The sequence below is a fragment of the Copadichromis virginalis genome, linkage group LG1, assembly GCF_057382275.1.
Source record: "Copadichromis virginalis isolate Kocher_CV1m ecotype Utaka linkage group LG1, C_Virginalis_male_GT1.1, whole genome shotgun sequence".
Taxonomy (NCBI): Eukaryota; Metazoa; Chordata; class Actinopteri; order Cichliformes; family Cichlidae; genus Copadichromis; species Copadichromis virginalis.
The window spans coordinates 3,576,693-3,600,136 of NC_140618.1; the positions used below are offsets into that span (position 1 = coordinate 3,576,693).

General features: G+C 42.9%; 1 protein-coding gene across 3 annotated transcripts in view; it reads left to right on the top strand.

The window, feature by feature from the left end:
- The first annotated feature begins 601 nt into the window (after positions 1–601).
- The window catches only part of fhod1 (formin homology 2 domain containing 1), a 50,184-nt gene continuing 27,341 nt past the window's right edge, over positions 602–23,444 (top strand). For all 3 annotated transcript variants that reach the window (XM_085477790.1, XM_085477879.1, XM_085477961.1), the window contains exons 1-3: positions 602–828; positions 10,734–10,840; positions 13,604–13,668. In XM_085477790.1, coding sequence (XP_085333916.1) covers positions 658–828; positions 10,734–10,840; positions 13,604–13,668 — 343 coding nt within the window. In that variant the 5' untranslated portion in view covers positions 602–657. The remainder of the gene's footprint in view (positions 829–10,733; positions 10,841–13,603; positions 13,669–23,444) is intronic.

Genomic DNA, 23,444 nt, shown 5'->3' on the forward strand with positions numbered 1-23,444 from the left:
ATCGCACAGAGAGCGTGCCACCCCGCAGTGACATCCTAAACCTTATGATGGTCTCTGGCACAGCCTGGTGGACTATTTTCTGGTTGACACCAAAAACCACCAGTCTGCATAAAAAATGCAGCATTTGCTGCAAACAAGAACACAAGTTATCAGTGACTAGTCCAACTAACGGTCAGTGAATACTGAGATTAGGATTTTCCTGAAGTGGGTATTGTATTGCTATCTGATTATCTTGAAGTATACTTTGTCAGACCTTTGTGTTTAATTTTTATTAGAATAAAAGTACCATTCAAATGCCTCAATCTAAGTAAAAAAACGTGGTCTTTTAGTGTGATCTCATAAGGGTAACTTTGGGTGATCTGAGCAGATTGGAGGGTGAGTTCACTGATATGCACTAAGAAATATGACCTATAACCTAATCCAGATCTGATGAAAATAAGAAATAAATAAGAAATAATCTCATCATCAATAAAGTGTTCTTTTGAATCATGTCTTTTTCTTTTACACTTTAGTTTTACTTTGAAGGCGCCGGAAGTGAGTGTGGCGGCTTTATATCTGGAGCTGAAACTTTCTCCTCTCATTTAAAGTTGCTTCCAGCGGAGGACGGACCTTCGCCGACAGCTCGCACTTTTACAGCCGCAGTCGGGTCACGGGCGCATGGCCATGGCCTCCATCGTCTGCCGGGTCCAGTACTTGGAGGACTCGGATCCGTTTATCTGCACAAACTTCCCCGAACCTCGGAGACCTCCGACGGTGAACCTGGAAGAGAACCTGCCGCTCAGCGAGCAGATCGCCGGGATCCACAAGCTGCTGGAGCCGCCGCTGAAGGTGGGTCACTGACGGGACTACCTGGTTAACGCCAGTCCTGCCGGGGAGCTTAAACCTTTACGGGGAAACCTGCGAAACCGGACCGGACAGAGAGGCTGGGGTGGGAATAAGTTTTAAATGCCTCGAATTATCCGAGGCAGGCGACAGTTTTCAAGTGTCAAAGAGGCGTTTATGATGTTTGCTGCAGTCCAGAAACACACACCGGACTTTAAAATCATACAGCCTGGTGCGTCCGAGTTGGAGCCGAAACGCGAGTCGTTCAACAGGATAGCAGCTGTTATTCCTTTTACACATTTAATACTGAAATCAATACACGTGTAAGAGAAACAGGACTTTATCGACCTGCTCCTCATTAAAGTAGAAAACGTTTTAATTAGACTTATATCCGTTTCTCTTTTTTCAGTCTGATTTTCCACGTGAGAGCTTTTTCCTTAGTCCCAAGCCCCCTTTCTCTGTCAGGGATTCAGAATCGATCAGAACATAATCAATAAGGCTTAACGTCACTGCAGGGTTATTTTCACAGCAGAGGCATTCAGCAGCACCCTGAGACAAAATAAAGCCGTCTGTTTAATCGAGATGGAAAAGGGGCAGAAGGCAATATAAAACTGCATAATGTGCCTTCAGAAAGATGAAAGGTTAGGAACTGAATAAGTGCAGGTGCAGTGAAGGTAAGCTAAGTGGAAAAGGTTAAATTAACGAACTGTAACTCCAGGTTTATTTCGGGGACAGAAGGTAGACCTGAATGACCCCACCGGGAAGTCTCAAAGGAAAAAACCAAAACACTCAGCACCCTGTGCGCTCAGACTGAAATGTCAACAACATTTTGTACACTTGGTTATCTTCCCTAAAGGGTGAACCCTGCTGACTCTGTGTCCATCACGGGTTTAAGACCAAATCGTTTGTCTTTCATCAAAAAGACCATTTTATGTCATCTTCATTTAATGCCTGAAAGCTGTGGGGGGACTTGTGTCCTATTATTTCCCTCTCAAACCGAATGATCAGGCCGTGTCATATTGTAAAGACCTCAGAATAATATTATTCAGCCTGCAGGCTTACTTGTGGTTCCTGCTTTTCTGAAAGTAGAATGGGAGGCAGACCTTAAGGGTCTCTTCCTGTTTAAAGGAAGTTCTTCCTCCCCACTGTCACAAAGTGCTGCTCATACTGGATCTTCTGAACATTTGTATCACTGGGAAGTGTCTGCAGGTGATTGTTGTGAACAGGGACTGTATAAATAAAACTGGATTGATTCAAAATGAAGAAGTAGTCTTCCTGCCCTTTGAAGCTATGTATGTGCAGTTTTGCCTCATGAAATTATTGTGAGAAGTCGTGTTGCTCCGCTTCTCAATGGTCCATTCTGTCAGGGAGCTGAAAATGTGGCTGAAAATGGTGAATTTAATGCGTCGTTGTTTGGAAAAGCGGAATAAGCTTCGTGGTCCTGTTTCCTGTTGCTTGGGTGACTAATGATGCTTCTTTGTGCTAAGGAGTCTGTTTTTCCAAACAGGAAGTGACTGCAGCGTCATGTCACTCAGGTTCACTCAGCATTATGTCAGCATGCTGTTACACTGCAGTTAGTCATGTTACATGTAAGCACACATTCCACAGTTCTGATGGTCTGAAGTACACGGCACAATAAAGTGATTGCGTAACATTGCTGACAAAAGCGGCGTCTGGTTTAAGCGTCAAAATGAAATGAGCTTAATTTTAATGGGCGACTGTCAGAAACATCTAAATGACTTTTGGCTACAGAGTTTACGATGGGCTGTAATACAAGAAGCTTTTAATTGCAGCCTGTTAAATGAAGATTAGCAGCAGTGTTATAATTCAGTGAGCCCTGATGGTGCCAGTGTTGTGGGACTGTCTGACATTATGAAGCTGTGGAAACTTACAGGCTAACTTCAGAGCAGCGATTTCTCTGAGGCTGGATGGTTTTCATGACAACCGCTGTACACGAACCTAATTTCCACAAAATTTCCAAGAAGCTAAAGTTGCCATCTTTGATTTCACTCGTACTAAAGCTCCTTGAGAACGTTATTATTTACCTGACTTATCAAGAAAAGCAAGGGCTGTTTTTAAAGCTGCCTTTTGTAATGACACTCTGCACGTTTTAATTAGTCCACTGTCAGGAGGAGTTTATTACAAGTCAAATATTTATTTATTTATTTTAGCGCAGCCTTTTTTCCAGACCCTTATGTCTTCTTAGTTACGTGTTTGGTTAAAAGAGATACACTCGTTTTACGACCTTGTGGTGAAAAGTGGTATTACACTAAAGTGCAGCCTTGTACATAAACAAGCATCTTTTTCCTTCACATTCTGTCTTTATTTAATTTTTAAAGGGTTTTTTTTTCACAGGTATTTATAATAAGTATTTTATTCGCAGCAGAACCCTGAGCCCGGTTCTGCTGATGGTTTCTTCCTGTTAAAAGGGAGTTTTTCCTTCCCACAGTCGCCAAATGCGTGCTCATAATGGGTTGCCAGTTTTCTCTCTATTGTTTTAGGGTCTTTACCTTTTAAAAATAAAGCACCTTGAGGTGTTGTTTGATGCTATATAAAGTTCCACTGCATTTAATTGGAATTGAATTAAAGTTGCATTATTTTCACACACCAAGAGCTGCTCACAACTGTCTGTACCCGTGCATTTCTTCTTCACTGTTACAGCCTAATGAAGCTTGGACTGTGTGGTCATTTCCATCTGTCTTTTGTAACTCCATGTTGTAGTTTTAGTTTTTTTTTTTTTTTGTTTTTTGTTTTTTGTTTTTTTTTTTTATTTTAATGGTCTTTGAAAAAATAGTTGAAAAAACTCCAAATAACTGAACCAGTCAGAAATGTTCAGAGCTGCAAGCCCTGGCAGGAAGCTGCATGTACTTATGAAAGAAAGTTGGATCAGGAATTATTTGGAGGTAAAACTTGGCGCTTAATTTAGACCTTGTTTCATCTGGTGTTAACACAAAAGAATGGAAGTTGCCATGAAACCCAGTGTACTCACAACCTTTAGTCCCAGGAGCCTTGTTCACCTTTGGCCTTTAGTTCTCTGCATTTGTGCTCCAGATGAGTCACACATGTCATTTTTGTGCACGACTCTACTACACCTTATTTTCAGTCCATGTTTGGCATGCTGCTCTAAGGCCACAGCATAGTAAACAAACGCATTAGCAACAACTACATATTTTTTATTTTTAATAATAGTGGTGAGCACCAATCAGGAGCGTTTCGAGCTGCAAGGCTGACCCAAAAAGTTCCAGAACCTTAAGATAATAATTCCCTCAGACATTTATTTTGTAAAGCGGTTTCTTTGCCAGTGAAGAACAGAGTCCCGGCAGTGGAAACACACTGAGCTCTTCCAAAGCCTCCTAGTCCCTGCAGTGCAAACACAGCTTTAACAGTGAAACCGAAGCATGACGATGACATATCTGAAGATGTGTTTTAATGGTTAGTCCATCCAGTCAGCGTCACAAGAGCAATTTACTGATGGTTCCCTCATCTGTCTTAACCCGACTGCCATAAATGCACAAGTAGTTTTCCAGGAAAAATTTCCAGCTCTCAAGCGATCAAAAGCTCTCACAAGCTTCAGCCTCGAGCTACCGTGGTCATAGCTGCAGACAAGGAAACGGGACCCGTAACTTCTAGGAGCTGATGGAGGCTTTAGAGCCACACTTGTTCAAACTGAGAAACTCCTCATGTTTCCATTAATGCTCAAAAGAATGTAGAAGAAATGTAACTGTGCCGCTTTAGACAGTAATCAGACTACAGTAACTACGAGCATTCAATAGTGATTTGGGTTTGGAAGGTGAGACGTTACAGCGCTGCGCACAAAAACAATAGAAATATCCGTGTGAGCTGCCAGGTACAGACTTTCAGATATGTATTATTGCTAATAGTTGAAAAGTTACAGCGGTATGATTTAAAGTTTTGCCTTCATCCATCTTATTGACGTCACATTTTGCTCTTTTTCCCTCTGCAGTTATTAAAAGAAGGATGAAGCAATCATTGCTCAGCAGTCTTTGTTTGAACATGTTCTGCACTGTTTCTGTGAAACACTAGTGCTGATTTCTCACTTTCTAAAAAAGGAAGTTCTGTTTCAAAGATTCATAGCCATCATGTGAGCCCGACACCAGCCTGCCGCGAGGCGGCCGGAGCCCGGCTGGAATTTCGAGCATCAGATAAGCACCAGAGAACGCTAGTCCCTATAGATTACATTCCTCCACTGACCCCCTAATTGTTCCCATCTTGCCCCAGGGCTCGACCTGAGGCAGCTCCCTGCCTCCTTGATAGATTCAGTGAGATAGTGAGAATGGTACACAGCCATTACATCTACTGTGCTGCACGAAGCTGGTTCTATTTCATCGTCGTCCTCCTGCTTCACTGCCTGGTTTTTGGAGGAAAAGGGTGGGACCTGTAAACAGCAGATAAGCTCGGATGGATGCATGGACGGATGTAATACTAAGAGCAATGTGTTGATAAGAGCTGAACAGGCTTTTCCTTCCTAAAATTTGTAGGCAGCAGTTGCACAAACAGTCTGTTGATGAGTTTTGTTTCATACGCTCAGTGTCGGCTTTAAAGAGGATCAAAGTAAATTAGCAGCAGTGTTTATTTAAATCGAGTGTAAAGCTGTTTGCACATGATCTCCGGACAGTGTCGCGGGAAACCGTCTGAGTTTGTCCTGTCTTGCATTCAGCACACACGGCACAAGATTCTCCACATATGTTTTGTCATTACTGGAAATACTTCATTTAGTTTAGGCAGTGCGTGACGTCTCGCCTTCTCCTCTTTCTCCTCAACCAAACCAGTTCAGACAGACGACTGCTCTAATACAATTCATAAATGAAATAAAACACAAAGTCATCCGGGCACCACTTTCACTTTTCTGTCATGGTACGTTCCTGTCAATTAGAACTTCTTTGCAGACAGACGAGGTGTTTATTGACCTGGCATGAGAGCGTGTCCTGGTAAAGGTTTCACTCCATTTGTTGTACCTGCACGATGAATGTGAACAAAACAGCTGAGGGGCCTCTTCTAATTTCCCCTGTCAGCTGTTGCCACAAATGAACAGAGAGAGGATAACGTATCAGGCGTCCAATCAGCTCAACATCTTCCCAAAGCCTTCGTTACTCCCCGTGTTTACTGGACTCTTATCTAGAATCAAGTCAAATGTGATTGGCTGGTGGGAGCTGGATGGATGCGCTGATAGGCCGATGCACTGTACAGACTCGTCCGAGCTGATGTTGGACGAGGTGCATTTGCAACCACTGCATTGTGTTTTCAGGCAGTTGTGTGTTATTTGTGTTACAACTCTGCAGCACTCTTTGTATGTGATTCTTTCCAGGTTAACGTCACTTGCCCCAAATCTGAAGTAATTCCAAACAATGGATGATGATCCCCTTCAGGAGGCAAGCTCTTCACTTCCTGCTGTGTCAGACATTTGATGTTTGTTTTGACAGGATGTTGTAAATCTGTCTTTTAACATTTGTTACTCATACAGACTGGAAAAGGGAACAGCTGTCAGAGCACGCTTTTTAGTATTTAGTTTAATTGTGGGAAGCCAAAATTGTGATTGAGATTTAGATTTGACTAATTGTGCAGCCCAAGAACACACACTCGTGCTCGGAGTGAATCCTTTGCACGGTTACCGTCTCTGTCCTCAGAGTTTGTAGCAGGGCATCTAATCCAGCTGATTCAAATTAGAAAAGGTGGAGTGTTCTTCAACCTTTCCTGTTTGGTTTTGCAAAATAATAAATACAGTGATGACACAGTTCTGCATAACGGAAGCATCTACATTTTGACCCAGTGGGTCAATAGGATGCTAATCAATGAGGACCAAGAGGGGGGGAAGTTGGAGGAGGAAGGCGCCACAACGTGCGTATGTGTTTAAGCCATTCCTGTCCACTCTAAGATGTTAGGTTAAAAAACATTTTTAACCATTTTGTCCCCACTTCATGGAGATCACCGTAAAATACTAACACTCACAGCCGAACTCCTTTATTTGGGCAGAATCCTGGTGAGATGGAGAGTCGGTGTGTGCTTCCTGTGTCTGTACTCCAGCTTCCTCCTACGGTCCAAACACTTGTTAGCTTAACTGGAGATTCTAGATTACCATGTGAGGTAGATGTGCTCTGTGGTTCAAATGTGACTTGGTGTTAAAGCGCCTTGAGTGGTCGGTAAGACTAGAAAAGCTCTCAGTCTGAAGGTTCTTAGTATCCAGGTCTTGGTGATCTAAGGAGCTTGGAAAGAAAAGCGACTGGACTGAAGTTTCTTGAAGACATTTCACCTCTCATGCGAGAAGCAGCTTCTTCAGTTTGCACATAAAGGTCAAAGGTCACTCTTTTGAGGATACCAATGTTTACATTTTGGACAGAGAAGACAGATGGTTTGAAAGAGGAGTGAAAGAAGCATCTATGTCCACTGTGAACAACCATCTTTGAACAGAGGGCGGGGCTTATGACACCCACTGTGCCATCTATAATCCAGTTTTGAGATCCTTCCCAGACGCCTTAACGCCCACTCGCATCCTGGGCCATTTGTTCTCAATAGATCACATGACAGGGTGGGGCGTGGTCTCACTATGGGTTAGCCTGAAACCTTGGCTGATAATGACCTACACCCATTTCCACACCTGACTCAGATGATCAATAGTCGGTCAACAACCCTCTTAGGGACACTCCCAGTAGGCCTTAATAATCTGGGATTTGCAACCAATTGGTTTTAGAACTAAAGAAGCTTCTTGGATGAAACGTCTTCAAGAAACTTAAAGCAGTCCAGATGCTTTTTTCCCCAGCTCCTTAGACTACTCGGTATAAAATGTGAGTGCAAACTCAACAAACTTTTCACAGAAAAGGAAGGTTTTTGTAGACTCAGATGTAAGATTAGTTAAACCTGAAAATGTGCAGATTGAGTCAGAGGGATGTTTGGAGCTGCTTTTATGGTCACTGTCTTCTTTAAATCCTTACTGAAAATTATAGCGAAGAAAATGTAAATCCACGAACAACCACGTGACCTGCAGTTACACCATCAGTTAAAAATGTGGAGGTGAGCCTCCTCCGCCTCCTCCGTGCAGCTCCAGGCTGACGGGAAGGATCTGTGTTGTTGGAGAGGAAGAATGTGGACCTGCAGGTCTAGAGTCTGGCACTCAAAAGCAGACCTGATGTGTTTGATAACTGATTATTGTACCTGGCCATGGCTCTGCTACAAACATGCTGCCAGGCCGAGCAGGGCGGCTATAAATAGACATGAAGCTGATGTGGATCAGACCCTGTTTACTGTTTGAGAGAGTAAAAAACACATTCCTGTTGCATACTGCCCCAGAAAACCCAGAGCGTGTGTGACCTGTTGGATCGGTTTTTTAAAGCAACTTTCTGTCACATGTAAATAAAATCAGTGAAAGTATAGAAACCACAGATACAAAAGGAGGGAGGGGTTAAACAGCCATTTCTAAAATAAAAAGAATAACGTCTGACGCGAGCAGCATTCATGTTTTACTGCTGACGGTACGACGGCTGAATAACTGTACGATTATCCAACAGCACAAATGTCACACACCAGCTCCAGTTTTAGAAATGACTGTAAAACATTTACAGCAGCGAAGGTTACTAATTAGCTTCTCTCAGCCTAAACCAACTTTGTTTGCATGAAGCAGTCGGTTTTATTACAGATTACATGGATTTTTCTGAATGTGTTCCAGTTTCAATAATAAAAATCCAAGTTATTTGGATGGCGCGCCTTCTTCACTCAGAGGTTAGTCATGGAGTTCCCCAGGGTTCTGTGCTGGGACCAATTATTTTCACTGCCAAAGGGAAGAATGTATAACATGAAAGCACTGCGTGCATTTCCATTGTTCTGCAGGTAATGCCTAGTTATATTTAGCAATACAACCAGATACACGAGTCAGTTAAATTGCAGTCATGTTTTAAAGACAAAGGGCGAGATGACTCCTGTTTCCTGCTGCTAAACTCAGATTAAATTGAAGTTACTGTATTTAACCTCAGAAACACATTGACTAATCTGATGGCATTACACTGGCCTCTGTTAACACTGCAAGGAACCTTTGAGTCACTTTAATCAGTGTCTCCTTCAACAAACACATTAAACAAATATGCATGACTGCTTACTATAAAAAATTAGAAACCTCCCGTGTCTCTAATGTTATCATTTACATTCTGGAAAACTACTCGTGAGTTATGAAACGGTAATATTAAAGACCTATTAGCGTCATATTATTCCTACATTTCCCTACATGGCTGTTCAGTTTCAGACTGTGGGCTTTCTTGTGGTTCTTAGTGATGAAAAGTAGAATAGGAAGCTAAACCAGGGGTGGGCAATATCAGTCCACGAGGGCCGGTGTCCCTGCAGGTTTTAGATCTCACCTTGGGTCAACACACCTGAATCACAGGATTAGTTCGTTACCAGGCCTCTGGAGAACTTCAGGACATGTTGAGGAGCTAATTTAGCCATTTAAATCTGCTGTGTTGGTTCGAGGACACATCTAAAACCTGCAGGGACACTGGCCCTCGTGGACTGAGATTGCCCACCCCTGCCCTAAACTCTCCTTTACTTACGCTCCTCTAGGCGCGTAACTAAAGGAGTTGTGTTGAATAATGTCTTGAAGCGTACTCAATCATCCAGGTAAATAAATCCCAAAAAGTTGATTCTGTTCATCCAGACGTAACGTTTTCAGTGGGAGAAACGTTTCGTCACTGAGCCAAGTGAGGGGCTGGTTTCAGTCATTGTGCGAATGTCCTGTTTATAAGGTTGGAAACCTGCAGTCAGCTGAGACTGAACAAAGCACTCGGATCAGTGATGAAACGTTTCTCCCACTGAACCACTACGTCTGTTGAACGATGTTGGATCGGTACCTTCCTATAATATAAAGTGTCCTGAGATGCCCATTGTTATGAATTATTTATATACAAGTACAATAGAGTTGTTATACGGTCCTGCTTTATAATGGTCGTGGTTAATTCTTGATAATTCGCTTTGTCTTTATTTTTCCAGTCAGCCAGAAGATTTACATGTCATGTAAATTCAGTAAAATCGGGCGTTGTGCAGAAACGACGGTGGAGGAATCGCATTTGTTTGAGCTAAAGCATCGGCACAACAGTCGAGTGTTTTCTGCCGCTGTTGAATCTGACAGCATTGTGTCTCATTACATTACATTGATACACCGGGACTCCATTGTTTTTAACAAGAATATAATAAATATATTGAAGTATAAATGGCATTTCTCTCTGACGCAGGACAACATGGATCGATGTGATCCTGGAGTAAATCAACGTCAGGAGTTTTTCTTGTCCTGTGGCTTTAGAGTTGACACAAAATAGAAGTTGCAGCCAAGCATCGGATCTACAGCTGTCCTACACTGTGCTGTAAATAAATGCATGAATCAATCGTCCAGAAAATCTGTTATTGATCAGCTAATTGAAGTTGGTGGCTTAAATTTTGGTGAGTTTTTGCATAAAGTGTGACTCCTGATATTGGAGGATTGTTGCATCTTGTTGTATTTGCCATAAATGTGACTGTTTTCAGTCTGTGATTTATTCGGACAGCAGGTGTCCTCGCATTAGTTACCAAATCTCAAAATGTCTTCAGCTTTATGAGGCTGGATGATCCTTTAGAAATCTGGGTGCAGCTTTAGTGTGAGACTCATCCAGATTAGCCAGTATCCGGGCAGATTACTTTCTCCCACATGAATATAGAGGCAAAGATCCACAGACCTCATCGGCTAAACCGGTCGAGTCAGTTTTGTTTGTTTGCAGCAGCGGCTGCAGGATCGGTTTCTACTGACACCAGAGATCGGTGTCCCTCGCTCTGCCTCGGCTTTTCACACACAAACAAATCTGTTCACAGCTGCGCTCTGTCGTGATTCAGCATTGGTTAAACTTGATCTTCACATATGTCTCTGTCTGTGTGTCCATCAGCTGGAAGACTGCACCCTCCAGCTGTCTCCCAGTGGAAACTATCTGGACCTGGACTCTTCTCTGGCTGAGCAGCGAGACGAGCTGGAGAGCTTCTACGAAGATGTGGCGTAAGAAAAGCTTTAGTGTGTGTGTGTGTGTGTGTGTGTGTGTGTGTGTGTGTGTGTGTGTGTTTGTGTTTATTGGGAACATGACTGCAGCCAAACATGTCATGCAGAGACATGCCGTCCTTGTAACCCCACAAACAGAGAAAAGAAGCACTGGACCCACACAGACCAAGACGAACGCTGTCAACAACATACTCAAGTATTAAAATAAAATAAAAAATTATATGGGGAAAAATAGCCAAGTTAAAATAAAGACAAAGCACATTTTTATCCTTATTGTAAAACAATAGTAGTTTACCATTACTCATTATAATACACTTTATGTAATTTAAAGTACTATTGTTATTATTCATTTTAATTATGTTCATATAGTACATGTGTAACATTGATTGTTTAGTAAAAGTTGTTTACACGTTGTCGCGAAATCGATCAATGCAGAGCAGTGTCACAAACCACGGAGGCCCCAGAAAAGTGCAATCAAACAGCCCGGAGAAAACATCAACATATGTCTTCTGACCAAAATGCATGTGGTGGACACTTATAAAGCAGTGGGGTACACGCAACATTAGTCACAGTTAATCGTACATCTTGTACGTCTTTAATAGCTATAAGCAGACATAGAACTTCTCTTTTCTGTAACACCTTCCATACAAGGTAATAAAACTTCAAGCCCTCAGGGTCTCTGAGGCTGATTATTGACTCTGATCATCTGTTGCCAAGTAAAGTAAAATATAGTAAGACTCCAAATGGGTTAAGGCCTCAGGCCTGACACGTTCCTAAATTATATACATGTACTGTAAGCATGCATTGCAGTTATCCTTCTATGTTCTAGTTTCCCTCAGCATGTATCACCTGGAAAGTCACGCCAGTGAAGCTTAAAACCCTTAATGAACCGAACATCAACTCAAAGTAAGCACAGATATGCAATGTGTATAAAATACTTCCAACCGTACTTGTAATAAAAGTTAACATAATGGAAGGATCCTCATATGAACATCTTCAATAAACAACTGTAATGCAGTATCAATACTGTGAGAAATATTATTACATGAAATAATGCTGTAAAGAATGTTATCAATGCAGTTATAATGATGCAGATTATATGGCAGCAATAAAAGAATTTCTGTATCTCCACAACGTTTAGTGATAAATAAGTGAAAACAGTTTTTGTCGTCGGGCGCTTTAAACGCTTTGCTCGCTGCAGGCGGCAGCTTCATACTGACCGGCTGCCCGAAAACGTACGTGCCTCAGAGTATAACGATGATGCCCAATTGTGACATCAGCTAAGATGCACTGGAATAATTTGAGCTTATGCTGTATATACTATACACTCTTGCCAACACTGTCTTTAAAGGTGTAAAACATTCTGGGGGGTTAAAAAAGGCAGGTGTGAAATGTGAAAGTGAGATCACAGGAAGTACCATTTTAAATTTAATTATTAAAGATGATTGCTATTTTATTTTATATAAAAATAATAACAATTTTAAAATATACATCTGAAGCTCAGAGGTCCAGAATGATATTTAGAATCCCTGTGCATGTAAACGTTGTCTGAGTCAGAAACATGGGTTTAAATCACTCTGTATGGCATCATCGCTTTGACCTTCGGATCCATCTGTTGACCTTGAAGGTGATATTTTAAATTTATACTTTTCACATGTTGCCAACAGACAGCACGCTTGTAAGTTGTCGTAAATTTTCAGCCAATAAATCATGAAGTTAACCACAAAGACCTCGGGGGATGGAAGCCATTTTTTTAATCAATTGTTAACATGACCCCGCTCGTCACCGATCAAAACTTCGTGTCTACAGACAGGAGCACCAAAAACACAACTTCCTTGGTAGAGGTAATAGAAATATGAATAATCAAAATAATGCATAAAAGGAGTAAAAGAAGTAGAATTAGTGGGATAAGTTTTCTTCCACTTATCCCATTCAGGGTTAGGAGGCGGTTGAGCCTATCATAGCTGTCACAGGGCAGGAGGCCCAGGACACCCTGGACAGGTCAGTCTGTCACAGGACTAAAGTGCACAGATAACCCTGCACACCTATGGTTGGTCTTCCTAGCCCGATGCAGGTCTTTGGACTGTGGGAGGAAGCTGGAGTATCTGGGTTCAAATCCAGGCCTCAGACTGGATCTTCTTTCTGTGAAGAATCACATTCATTTCAGTGATGTGGAACTGAAACACATTATAGCTGCTTGGTGACTGTGTGTGTCCAGCAGTGTAAACTCTGTGCGATGCTGTAAGAGCGTCTGAAAAACGTATTCCTCTTTTAGCCTCCAGACAAACACGCCCACCTTTACATCTTCCCTTCTCCCGTTTCTCCTTCTTTCTCGCTCTCATTCTTTCCATACCTTCATGCTGTCGTTCTTTCCATACTCTAATCCCAGCATGCCGCAGTCTGACTGTATGTGGAAACTTAGCTGTTCTGGGATCACCTCAGACCAGCTGTCTGCACACACTGATCACACTGACAGTGGATCAGGACTCCTTGTAGAAGCAAGTCTTTGTGAAAACTGCACTCAGATCTGATAAAACCCACTTTGGAGGTTCTTCTTCCATCGTCTTTACTGACTCTGTGTTCTCTCAAATATGCCAACTCGGGACTCTTTGAGTGCCATGTCCCTCTCGTACGATGATTCGATTACACAAAAGTTAATCTGGTTAGATGTCTGTCACGGAGCTGGCTGCTCTGACTGAACCTGAACTCTGAGTCGTGACTGTTTTTTGTTCTGAACTCAAACGGTTTCTTATTTTTCCACAGGAAAGGAAGGAAGCCCATCCTGATTCTGAGGACTCAGCTCTCTGTTCGTGTTCACTCCATCCTGGGTAATTATGTCCTCAGTCTTCTGCTTTACTTTTTCCCTCCGTCCTCTCCTGCAGCACAGGAGTGATGACTCAGGGGAAACTCTCGCCATCTTCCACCACGGTGACGTGTTGCACTCAGCTGGGAGGATTTCCTCCCTCTGAGTCTGCAGCTTAGAAAATACAGCGGTTACTTTCTCCACATGAAGTGGAGCTCAGGTTTAGAGTTTTACTCGGCTGTTGTTTTATTTGTTGAAGGTGCTGAACATCGGGAAAGGTTAGCAGTAGCTCCTCTGAAGCTTGTTTACAGGGATCAGAGGTGTCCTCTGAGCAGGCTGCTGGAAGGCTGAAAGTCTTTAAAAGCTTCATGGTTTTAAGTGCATTTTGGGAAATGTAGTTTCCTGCAGACTGACCCCACAGGGAGCTCACTGCTGTGAATGTGAGTAAGACAGGATTAGCATGACTCTTCTCACTTCAGGCGAGCTCCAACTAAAGTCTGACACTGCAGAATTTTTAAGACCAGAAAAAAATCTCCCATTGAGGTTTCCATGGAAACAGATCGGCTTGAGAAGACGAGCTCCTGTCCGGACTCGTCCTGGTTACGTTTACAACAGGAGGAGGAGCGCGGGCATGTTGAAGAGTGTCAGGACTATGTTAGGAAATATTGTGGATCTCCTGATGATATCACTCATTTCATCCAGCGGTTTCCTCACAGCAGCCTCGTTTATCGCCGATTTCATCTTCAGAAACTGAATGAAGTCGTGGCTCCTGCTTGTCTCGTTTCAGTCCCGAGGAGTGTATTTGACAAGCGAGAGTAATGCTGTCGAGGTTAAAGTCGGAGCTTTCTGTGGTTTTTACCGTCTTAGATCCCTGTGGTAACTCGCGCTGAATGCAGGAGCTGGTTGGCATCAGGTTATCTTCAGGCTTTCCATTTCACCTGTACCTTACTAACATGGCACCAGCTATAAACTTAGACTGCAAACTTGTCAGTGAGCTGTGCATGTACGGAGTTGGTGATGCAGGAAGTATTTAAATGTTCTGATACTTATTCTGTGCATAAAATTAAACTCTTCATCGCTTTCACGCTGCTGAAATCACAGAAACCATCAGGAACACCTGTGCAGTCATCTCCTGTATTAGGCTGCAGGACAGCAAGTTTAAACTGGATCCATTTAAATATTAAGTTTTAGCCGTCACCAGTGCGAGTGTTTGCCTCGAATTAAAAGGTTTTTTTTTTTATCTGCTCTGTGCAACTCTGTAATCACCAGATTGATGATTTTCTGCAGTATGAACCTCTCGTCTTATTTGCAGCAGTGTTACATTTTTATTTTTATGTTCTTTATAGACTTTTTCTATGCCAGTGCTTTCTATCTAACATTCACACATTTGTAGTAACTCTGGGTTAGTATCTTGTCCAAGGATATTTGGCACGCAGACTGGATCAAATCAACCCACCAACCTTCTGATTAGCAGATGACCTGCTCCGCCTCCTGGGCTACAGCCACCCAGGATGCAGGGATTAGCAGAGAAAGATGATAACCACTATCATCGCACCGTTATCTCAAATATGATTTTAGGTTTTGTCGAGCCAGCTAACACAAGGAGAGCCTGGCTGTGTTGAACATCAGTCTACCCCTCTGATTTATTTAAATGTTTTCACATAAACCAGTTTACATCTGAGCTCACTGGGAAAGCGCGAGGTGAAGCGAATCAGTTATCAGTCACGGCAGTATTAGCACTTTCTGTACATCCTGTGCTTTGATTTACCTTTTCATGCCATCTCTAAAAGCTTCCCTTTGCTCTCGTTTCCTCTACTCACTGCGTGTCTGGTTATATTCCTTCTGTGACCTCTGACCTCTGTCAGGGGTGTTGTTGTACCAGTTTTAAACCTCCACAGTCACGTGGAGCAGACCTAAGCATGAGACCTGTAATATGAAGCCTGCTGTTCCTGTTGGTGGTCAGCATGATCAAACCTGTTTGTTTTATTTTCCTCAAAGCTATCAGATATTATAAGTTTTAAACTTTAAGGTTTCTCATCTGTCAGCACCGTGATGGAAGTGACACACCTACTCGCAGACTTAAAGACGACCTGGCGCGGACTATCAGGATGTGGTGGGGGGGCAAGCACAGAGTAAAGGAAGGCACATTTTGAGGCATTAGCTTGGCATAAGTTTAAAGAAACTGTTGTGCCTTCCTCTAATTAATCGCTGCCAGCGCACCATCCGGTGCACACACTGATGGATCCAAATCAAACACAGCCACCGGGCTGCAGCAGGTGCATGCTGGGTGTGGCTGCGTGCTGAACGGCTCATAGACCGGCTCATGACTGGTAATCATCAGAAATCCCCGAGGAGCTCAGCGAGGGGCAGAGCCTGCAAATATTTAACTTTTTATTGTTTGTAAACAAAGAGGCTGAGTGATCTATTTATACTCTATTGTTTGTTGTTGTTTATAAACGGAGAGCGCGGTTTAAAGTGCTTCAGCCTGCTGCTGATCGTTTAAAGACCGGCTCTCTGGGTTCTGCAGGTTAATGAGTCTCATCTCTGGACACCAGCTGGCTTTTTCTTCTTAGTCATGTTGTTTAATTGTGAGTCAAACAGGAAGTCATTTATGTAACGCTATTAGAGGGCCCTACTAGAATAGCTCTGCATGAGTCGCAGATCATAATCCTCCTTAATCATCTTACATTGGGCCTTGCTCGGAGTTCATCCTTTGTCTGAAATGAGCCAGTTTAGCCCCGCCCACTTTAAATTAACTTTCTGATTGGCTCTCACTTTCTGGTTTTCAAGTGGAAAAAAGAAACATGAACATTAAATGAGGGCATATAAGGACATGTATAAGAGATCTGCACCACCTGCTTTTATTGTTGGTCACTTTGTTGTATTTGCTGTCTGTCTGTCAGGAACACATTTGGGGACCCGTTGTCCCGGTTTCCAGCTTTATATTTTTAGTCGCTGACTAGTATATAGTAGCTTTGCATACTTTGCTACTCATAAATAAAATAAAATAAAACTTTATTTTATACTGAACCTATCAGTTCATTCTGTCTGAAATAAGCAGTTTTGGCTCCACTGTCTTTAAGAGAACTTCCTGAGGACGATATTACGGACGTCAATATTTCAATATGAGAATGACGTATATGCAAAGAAGTAAATGCATATTAGGCGGGGGTTGTCCATGTTAAAATAAGGACAGTGTCTGTTTATACACCAGAGCAGTTTGTGTAAAATAAATCTGTGGGTATCGTCAAAGAGTTGGGCGCTCGTCTTGTAATCGGAAGGTTGCCGGTTCGATCCCCGGCTCGGTCGTTGTGTCCTTTGGCAAGACACTTCACCTGTTGCCTACTGGTGATGGTCAGAGGGGCCGATGGTGCAATATGGCAGCCTCGCTTCTGTCAGTCTGCCCCAGGGCAGCTGTGGCTACAACCGTAGCTGCCTCCACCAGTGTGTGAATGTGAGAGTGAATGAATAGTGGTATTGTAAAGTGCTTTGAGGGCCCCGAAAAGCGCTATATCAATGCAAATTATTATTATTATTATATATATTTTTATTATTTATTTCTACAGTTCGATCCTGATGTGGTGTAAATGGAAATTTAGTTGCGTGTTTGCGTTCACGTCGCGGTCTAAAAGCCTCCCTGTGGTTGTTACTTAAAACCTTTCCAGAGTGGTGTACACCAGTGAATACAGACAACGTGAAGCAGCTCAAACTGAGCGGATTCACCTCATCTGCACTCTTGCTCTGCGTGTGGCTGATTATTTATTGTTGCTGACTGTGTCTTGGCTTTGGGCACGAGGGTTGTTTAAAATGGTCTTCCGAGCCTCTCGGCGGTTCACTGAACACTTCTGTGTTTGTAGCTGTTTTCATCCCAGCAGACCAAAGCTCCACTCTGGTTTTGGGGTTTTTATTTTTAGCCCTTTTCTGCCCTTATCTGCGCCTGTGGTGTTGCTGCTCGCAGCAGCTGGACACGCCAGCGTCAGAAAGGACGGAGCCGGAGGTAGAAAGCCTTCGCTTTCATTTTCTTTAAGAGTTTTGAAACAATGCTGGAAAGTTCTGCAGGCAGAGTGAGAAACGGGAGAGACTGTGTTCCAGTCAAATGACCCAGAGGACATCCTGAGACAATCGCACTCATAAACTACACATAACTGTGTTTAGTGGCACTGTGTTTTGCCATAAACTCATCATTAAAATGCATTCTTCAAAAAGCTTCCACCTGTAGATGGAGTAGTTCTGTTCAGAAGACCAGTGCGTCTCTCTGTCGTCTTTGTTTTGCATTATTCTGACTCCAAATTTGTCATTTTCATTTCCTTTAAGGCGTTTTTGAAACAATCAGGTTCTGCAGGCCGAGTGTGAAACGATCTCAGAGGATCCAGTGGCTGTTAAATGACACAGAGGAGCCCTGAGATTCATCAACTACACTTAGCTTTTTCCGTTTGTGTCTCTTTAATTGTTATGCATCTCTTTGTTATTGTGTGTCTTTGAATCTCAGGATCCTGTGAACAGCTTCAGACTTGGGTTGTTGGAGGTTTCCATGTGTTTGTTGAGATCAGTGTCCGTTTCTCTGGTAGCTGCTGAGGTCTGACTTCAGTTGGTCAGAATCTTCTCTCCTGGGAAATGCTGAACTTTCCCAGAGTTCCCGCTGTCAGCCACTTATTCCCTTCCTCCTTCCCGTGCTGCCTGGCATGACCCCACCCTTCCTGCTCCGGAGGGGATTTCCCAGAATGTGTACTCCTTGGAACCCTCGCTGTGATTTGTTTGTGATTGTCACTCCAGCGAGGACGGATAGCTCACAGAGCTTACCTTTTGTTTCTCTCTGTAGAACCAGTCTTATTAGACTGAAAATGATCCATTTCTTTATCTGCTTCTTTATGAAGTAAAATAGCACTGCAACACGACTGTTCTGGGATCAGTTTGAAGCCCACAGGAGGAGATTAACACATTACGAGGATGCCACGTCCTTCCACTGGGACCCTCGGAGGGTTCAGACCTGGTTTCAGGGTTTAGGTTAGACACAGATTCAGGTTTAAGTTTGCCAACTACTGTAAAACTTGCAGGTAAAAACATGTATGTGTTTCTTTTTGGTCACCTGTCTCAACCTGAACCTTAAAGTCACATCCTGACAAGACTCTACATGAAGCTCATGGTGCCATTTTTTCCAGCAATGCTGTGTGTCTGTCTGTGTGTCCTGTTGGCTCGCGGCGTGATGATGTCATCAATAATGCACTGACTGTGCTTCCTTCCCTGCTTTGTGGCGGCTGCTTGGATGTTGACACACTTACTTGGCGTTCCTGATCATGAGTTCAGATCACATTTTGTTTATTACCAAATCTTCTAAAACTGCTTCTCTGTAAAGTCCAAGATGACGTCTTTGACTTTGTGAGAGGAAAATGAAAAAGCATCAAAGATTCAGAGGGGGAAAAAAATCAGCAGATATGTCACTTAAAAATAAAATGTTTATTTCATAATAATTGTACATTTCAAACAGAGTCTGGGCTGTGTCAGCTCTAAATATACTCTGAGGTTTGCAACCAGCCATTGTTTCCTTCTTGCAAAGAGTCTTTGTCGATGTCAGAAATAGAATAAAGTGCCACTCAGTCCACCCAGTCATCAGAAAAAACAATGGCAAATGAAAAACATCAAATCTTCACATCTGCAAAGCTAAAACCATCCCAGAAGTGAATGTTAGCCTGATATCATCTCAGTTTGCCCATTAAATTCATTAAACTCCCGTCTTTACTTCCTTGTTGGATCTTTTGTCTATACTACCGGTAAGTTAAAAAATTAGGAACGTGTCCCTGTTTCCAAAACCCAAAAATGTTCAGTTACCTGTCACGTGGGACCAAAAAAGCATTAAATCTTATTTTCAAGAAGCTAAACACAATTATTTGACTCCTTCCAGCTGATTGACGAGCTGATTGTCTCTCGGGGAAATCCTTTTCTTCTAGTTTAAGCAAAGTTATTTGAATCGTGTTCAGCGTGAGCTCCACGCCATGCAGTCAGGAGAAAACTACAATCATGGCTTCTCTGAGATCACATGCCTTTGCTTATATTGATACTTTTTATAGTAAATTATGCTTTTGAAGATTTTAGTTAGCTTCTTCCCTTTTGGGCTTGGACTCAATTAGCAACGCTCACACTAACAGGAAATACCACGCTGAGATAATGTAGCTCACTTCCTGTCTCCACAGGACAAACACAGGAATCCTTCCCAGTGTCCCTCTGTTTCAGTCATCGCTATCATGCTCGTTAATCAGCTCAACGAGGGCCCTGCTGTTGCAGTCTGATGGGCTTTATTTATGAGGAACGCTTGAAAAATAAATCTCTAGAAATGTGTTTTTGTCTCCGACAGACGGATGTAAACAAGCTTTATTTACACAGAACAAGAATCGCTCATGCTCTGCTGCATCTGCTCGCTGCTGCCGGAGAAAAACGTCAACACACCGAAAGCACCGTTTGACCTCTTCCCATTGTGTCCCTCTGCCTGTCTGACGTTTCCTTCGACTCAAAGAAGACTCTGATGGTCGTTAGTGAATGCAGTTCTTCAGATCCGTGGTTCTGGCCTGCTGTATCCGCATTCATGCAGATGCACTGATTAACACTTCAGTGGGCCTGATTCACAGGGAGGAAGGTGACATTTACCAGGGAATAAACAGAGAAAATCAAACAAAAGCAGCTGAAGGAAACAAAAACAAGACAAACTTCTGTGAAAGGGACCCGACTCACTGCTTCAGCTGGACTGCTGAATGACCGTCAAACCAAATGTGCCATTTTTGAGAAGTTACTAAAGCCGACGTGGTGCACAGCAAATTGGAGCCTCAGCAGGGAATCCAGCATGCTAATGTGAAAGAGCACGGGATGTGAACCGGAGACTGCAACACTGCCTCTGCTCCAAAGTGCCGTAATCACACAAATACATGAAAAGAACTTTTCCAAATGATAGAATATGTTTTGTAAAATTCGGGACTTCAGGACAGACCAGACAGCAAGCCTGTCAGTTACAGCTTGTTCCACAGAGACTTAGTCATTTTACATTATCATTATACCATGTTCATATTACTACTAGACAGACCCACAGTTACAGTCTGCATTGCACTGATGTCTCTGTGAATCTGCACATCAGGCTGGACTGTAGATTTAAAGCAGTGCTATAAATCAAGCTTCAGATTTGGCCTCATATTAACATGTCTGACTTCTTAAAGACTTCAAGAATATTAAACCTTAAATTTGATTCATAAAGTTGTAAATAATGTTTCCAGTCTGCTGTTTCAGTCTAAACCTCACGATCATATAAAACAATGTGAATAGTTTGTAGCTAAAAACCAACAGACATCCAGTGAGACGGTTCTGTAGTTCTTACATTCAACTCTTAAAATGCTTTTTTTTTTTTTTTTTTTTTGTAAATAAAATCCAACAAAATAAGAGCTGAAATGTGTCTGAGGTTCTCAGTAAGTTTCACATCAGGTCAGACGGATGTAAGCAAACCAGTGGGTCAGCTGATTTTAATTTATTTTTTGTTTTGTTTTTTTTGTATTTCACCTGTTTATTTATTTCCCTGCTGCCAGCGTGAGGGTGAAACAGACTTGAAATGATTTTCTGTTTGTCAGAACGAGTTGGTCTGATCTTGGTGGAAAAGCAACATGAATCCTTTGCCCTTCACGCAGTCTAAGTGTGGGAGTTCAGTCAGGACGGAGGAATTTCAGCAGCTGCGTCTGCGCTGCATCATAGAGCAGTTATAGCTCTCTATAATCCCGGCACGTTCCCTCCTCGGTGCTCGGCCGCGGCAGTGAAACTGTGGCTGTCTGGTGGCCATCTTGGGTCAAAGATGGGTGTCTGAGTGACTCGCGGTCCTCTGAGAGACAGAAGTAACTTTAAGCGTTTTATCTTGAGCTGCTGTCAACAGGTGCTGACGTTCTCAGTGACAACAAATAATCTTGGATAAGCTACGAGGAGCTCACACATTTTCACCTGATACACAGCATGTCGTGTGCTTCGTTACATCGAAGCGCTGCAACAGTTGCAGATACACACGAAAGCTGAATACAGCAGACTGAACGGTTCTTTAAACTCAGGTCCAAAGCAGGACCGTGTCCACTGCACACATCAGATTAAAAACGCCTTCAAAAGTCTTTGGAGCTAAATGGCATGCAGCATTAAATGGCTCACAAGTCGTAGCTGTTTGTTAGCTCAGCAGGTTTAAAGGGCTGATCTGAGGTCAGTGCAGGAGAACTGTTCCAGTTCGCTCCTTCATCTCTTCATCACGTTAGAAATGTGATGGAAAGCTGTTTATATGTGTGATAAACTACAGGTGCAGGCAGGAAATGTCTCTCTATATAGCGGGACACAACCTCATTTCCTGTGCAGACAGGAAGTAGAAAGATATAATTAGAGGTGGAACCACTTCCTTGTTGCTATAACAGATCAATACTTTTGCTCCATAATAGAAGGAAATATTAAGTACTGATTCTGGATAGTAAACAGAGCAAACGTGAGAGAAAGAAACTGCTGGTTACTCAAACGGGCTCCATGATATTTTGGGATTTTTAGCTGTAACTCAGTCATGAAGTTATTCTAGCGGAGTGCCAAAAATAGAAATGTAGAGAAAATAAGCAGGATTAAATGCATCCCATCAATCATCGCAAGGCATTGATTGTTGGCTTTATTTTGGCGGGGTTGTATTCTTCTGTTAGTATTTGCAGGAAGTATTTGTTGTTTGTTGGGAGCTAAAGCTGACCAGCTTTTTAAATGAACAGATAATTAAAACCTGCAGCCTGCTTTGCTTTTTTTTTTCTTTCTTTTTTTCCCATCCTTAAATATCTGACTGTGGATCTACCAGCTGCGTGTCGGGTAGATCCACAGTAACGTTGCTTAAAAGTGTTATTTATTACTGCCAGGAACGGAGATCAGCACATTACAGGTCAAGTGTTTTCTGGGTGGAAGTTGTGTGGCTTAAGTTACTTGGTTGTTGTTGTTGTTGGGGGGGGGGGGGAATACTAATGCGAAAAATGACCAGGGGCTGTGACTTCCCGTTGATCCTGTTCGTGTCGCCGGGCAGGTTTCAAGGTCACTGACAGGGTAAGCGAGTCTGTAGAGGCTTGCAGGTCTGACTGCACTCAGGTGTGACTGCAGCTTTGTGGGAGAGGCGGTTGGACTGTATTTGACTCAAGTTGCCGGAGTCTTCCACATTTTTCTTACTGCGCGTGTTTGATTTTGGGTTTCCATGTAACTGTGCAGGCAGCCGCCTGATGGTTATCTTCAAATTTCAAATTCAAATTTTATTTGTCACGTACACAGTCATACACAGTACGATATGTAGTGAAATGCTTGGACAACTGCTCGTGACCTAAAGAAAGGCTATGAATAAGCTCCTCCTCAGTCTCTCTGTGTTGGTCTTCAGGGAGTGGAATCGCTTTCCTGACCTCAGCAGAGAGAACAGTCTGTTGTTGGGATGGCTGAGGTCCTTCACCATCTTCCTGGCCTTGGTCCAGCACCGCCTGCTGTAGATTGAGTGCAGGTCAGGGAGCTCGGAGCGGATGGTGCGCTCAGCTGACCGCACAACCCTCTGTAGAGCTCGTCTGTCCTGCATGGTGCTGTTCCCGAACCAGGTTAAGATGTTTCCCGCCAGGATGCTAATGTTAATGGTCTGCAGCGGTGAAGTGCAGTGCTTCCAGAGGGCGGACAGCCCAGTCTGACCCGGGTCAGAATATTACCTGAGTCTTAATGTGAGCTACAGAACTGCAGCTCGCTGTGTCAGTAAACAAGCCTGGCTTTCACTGCTGACTCTCTGAGTTCAGGATTCATGCT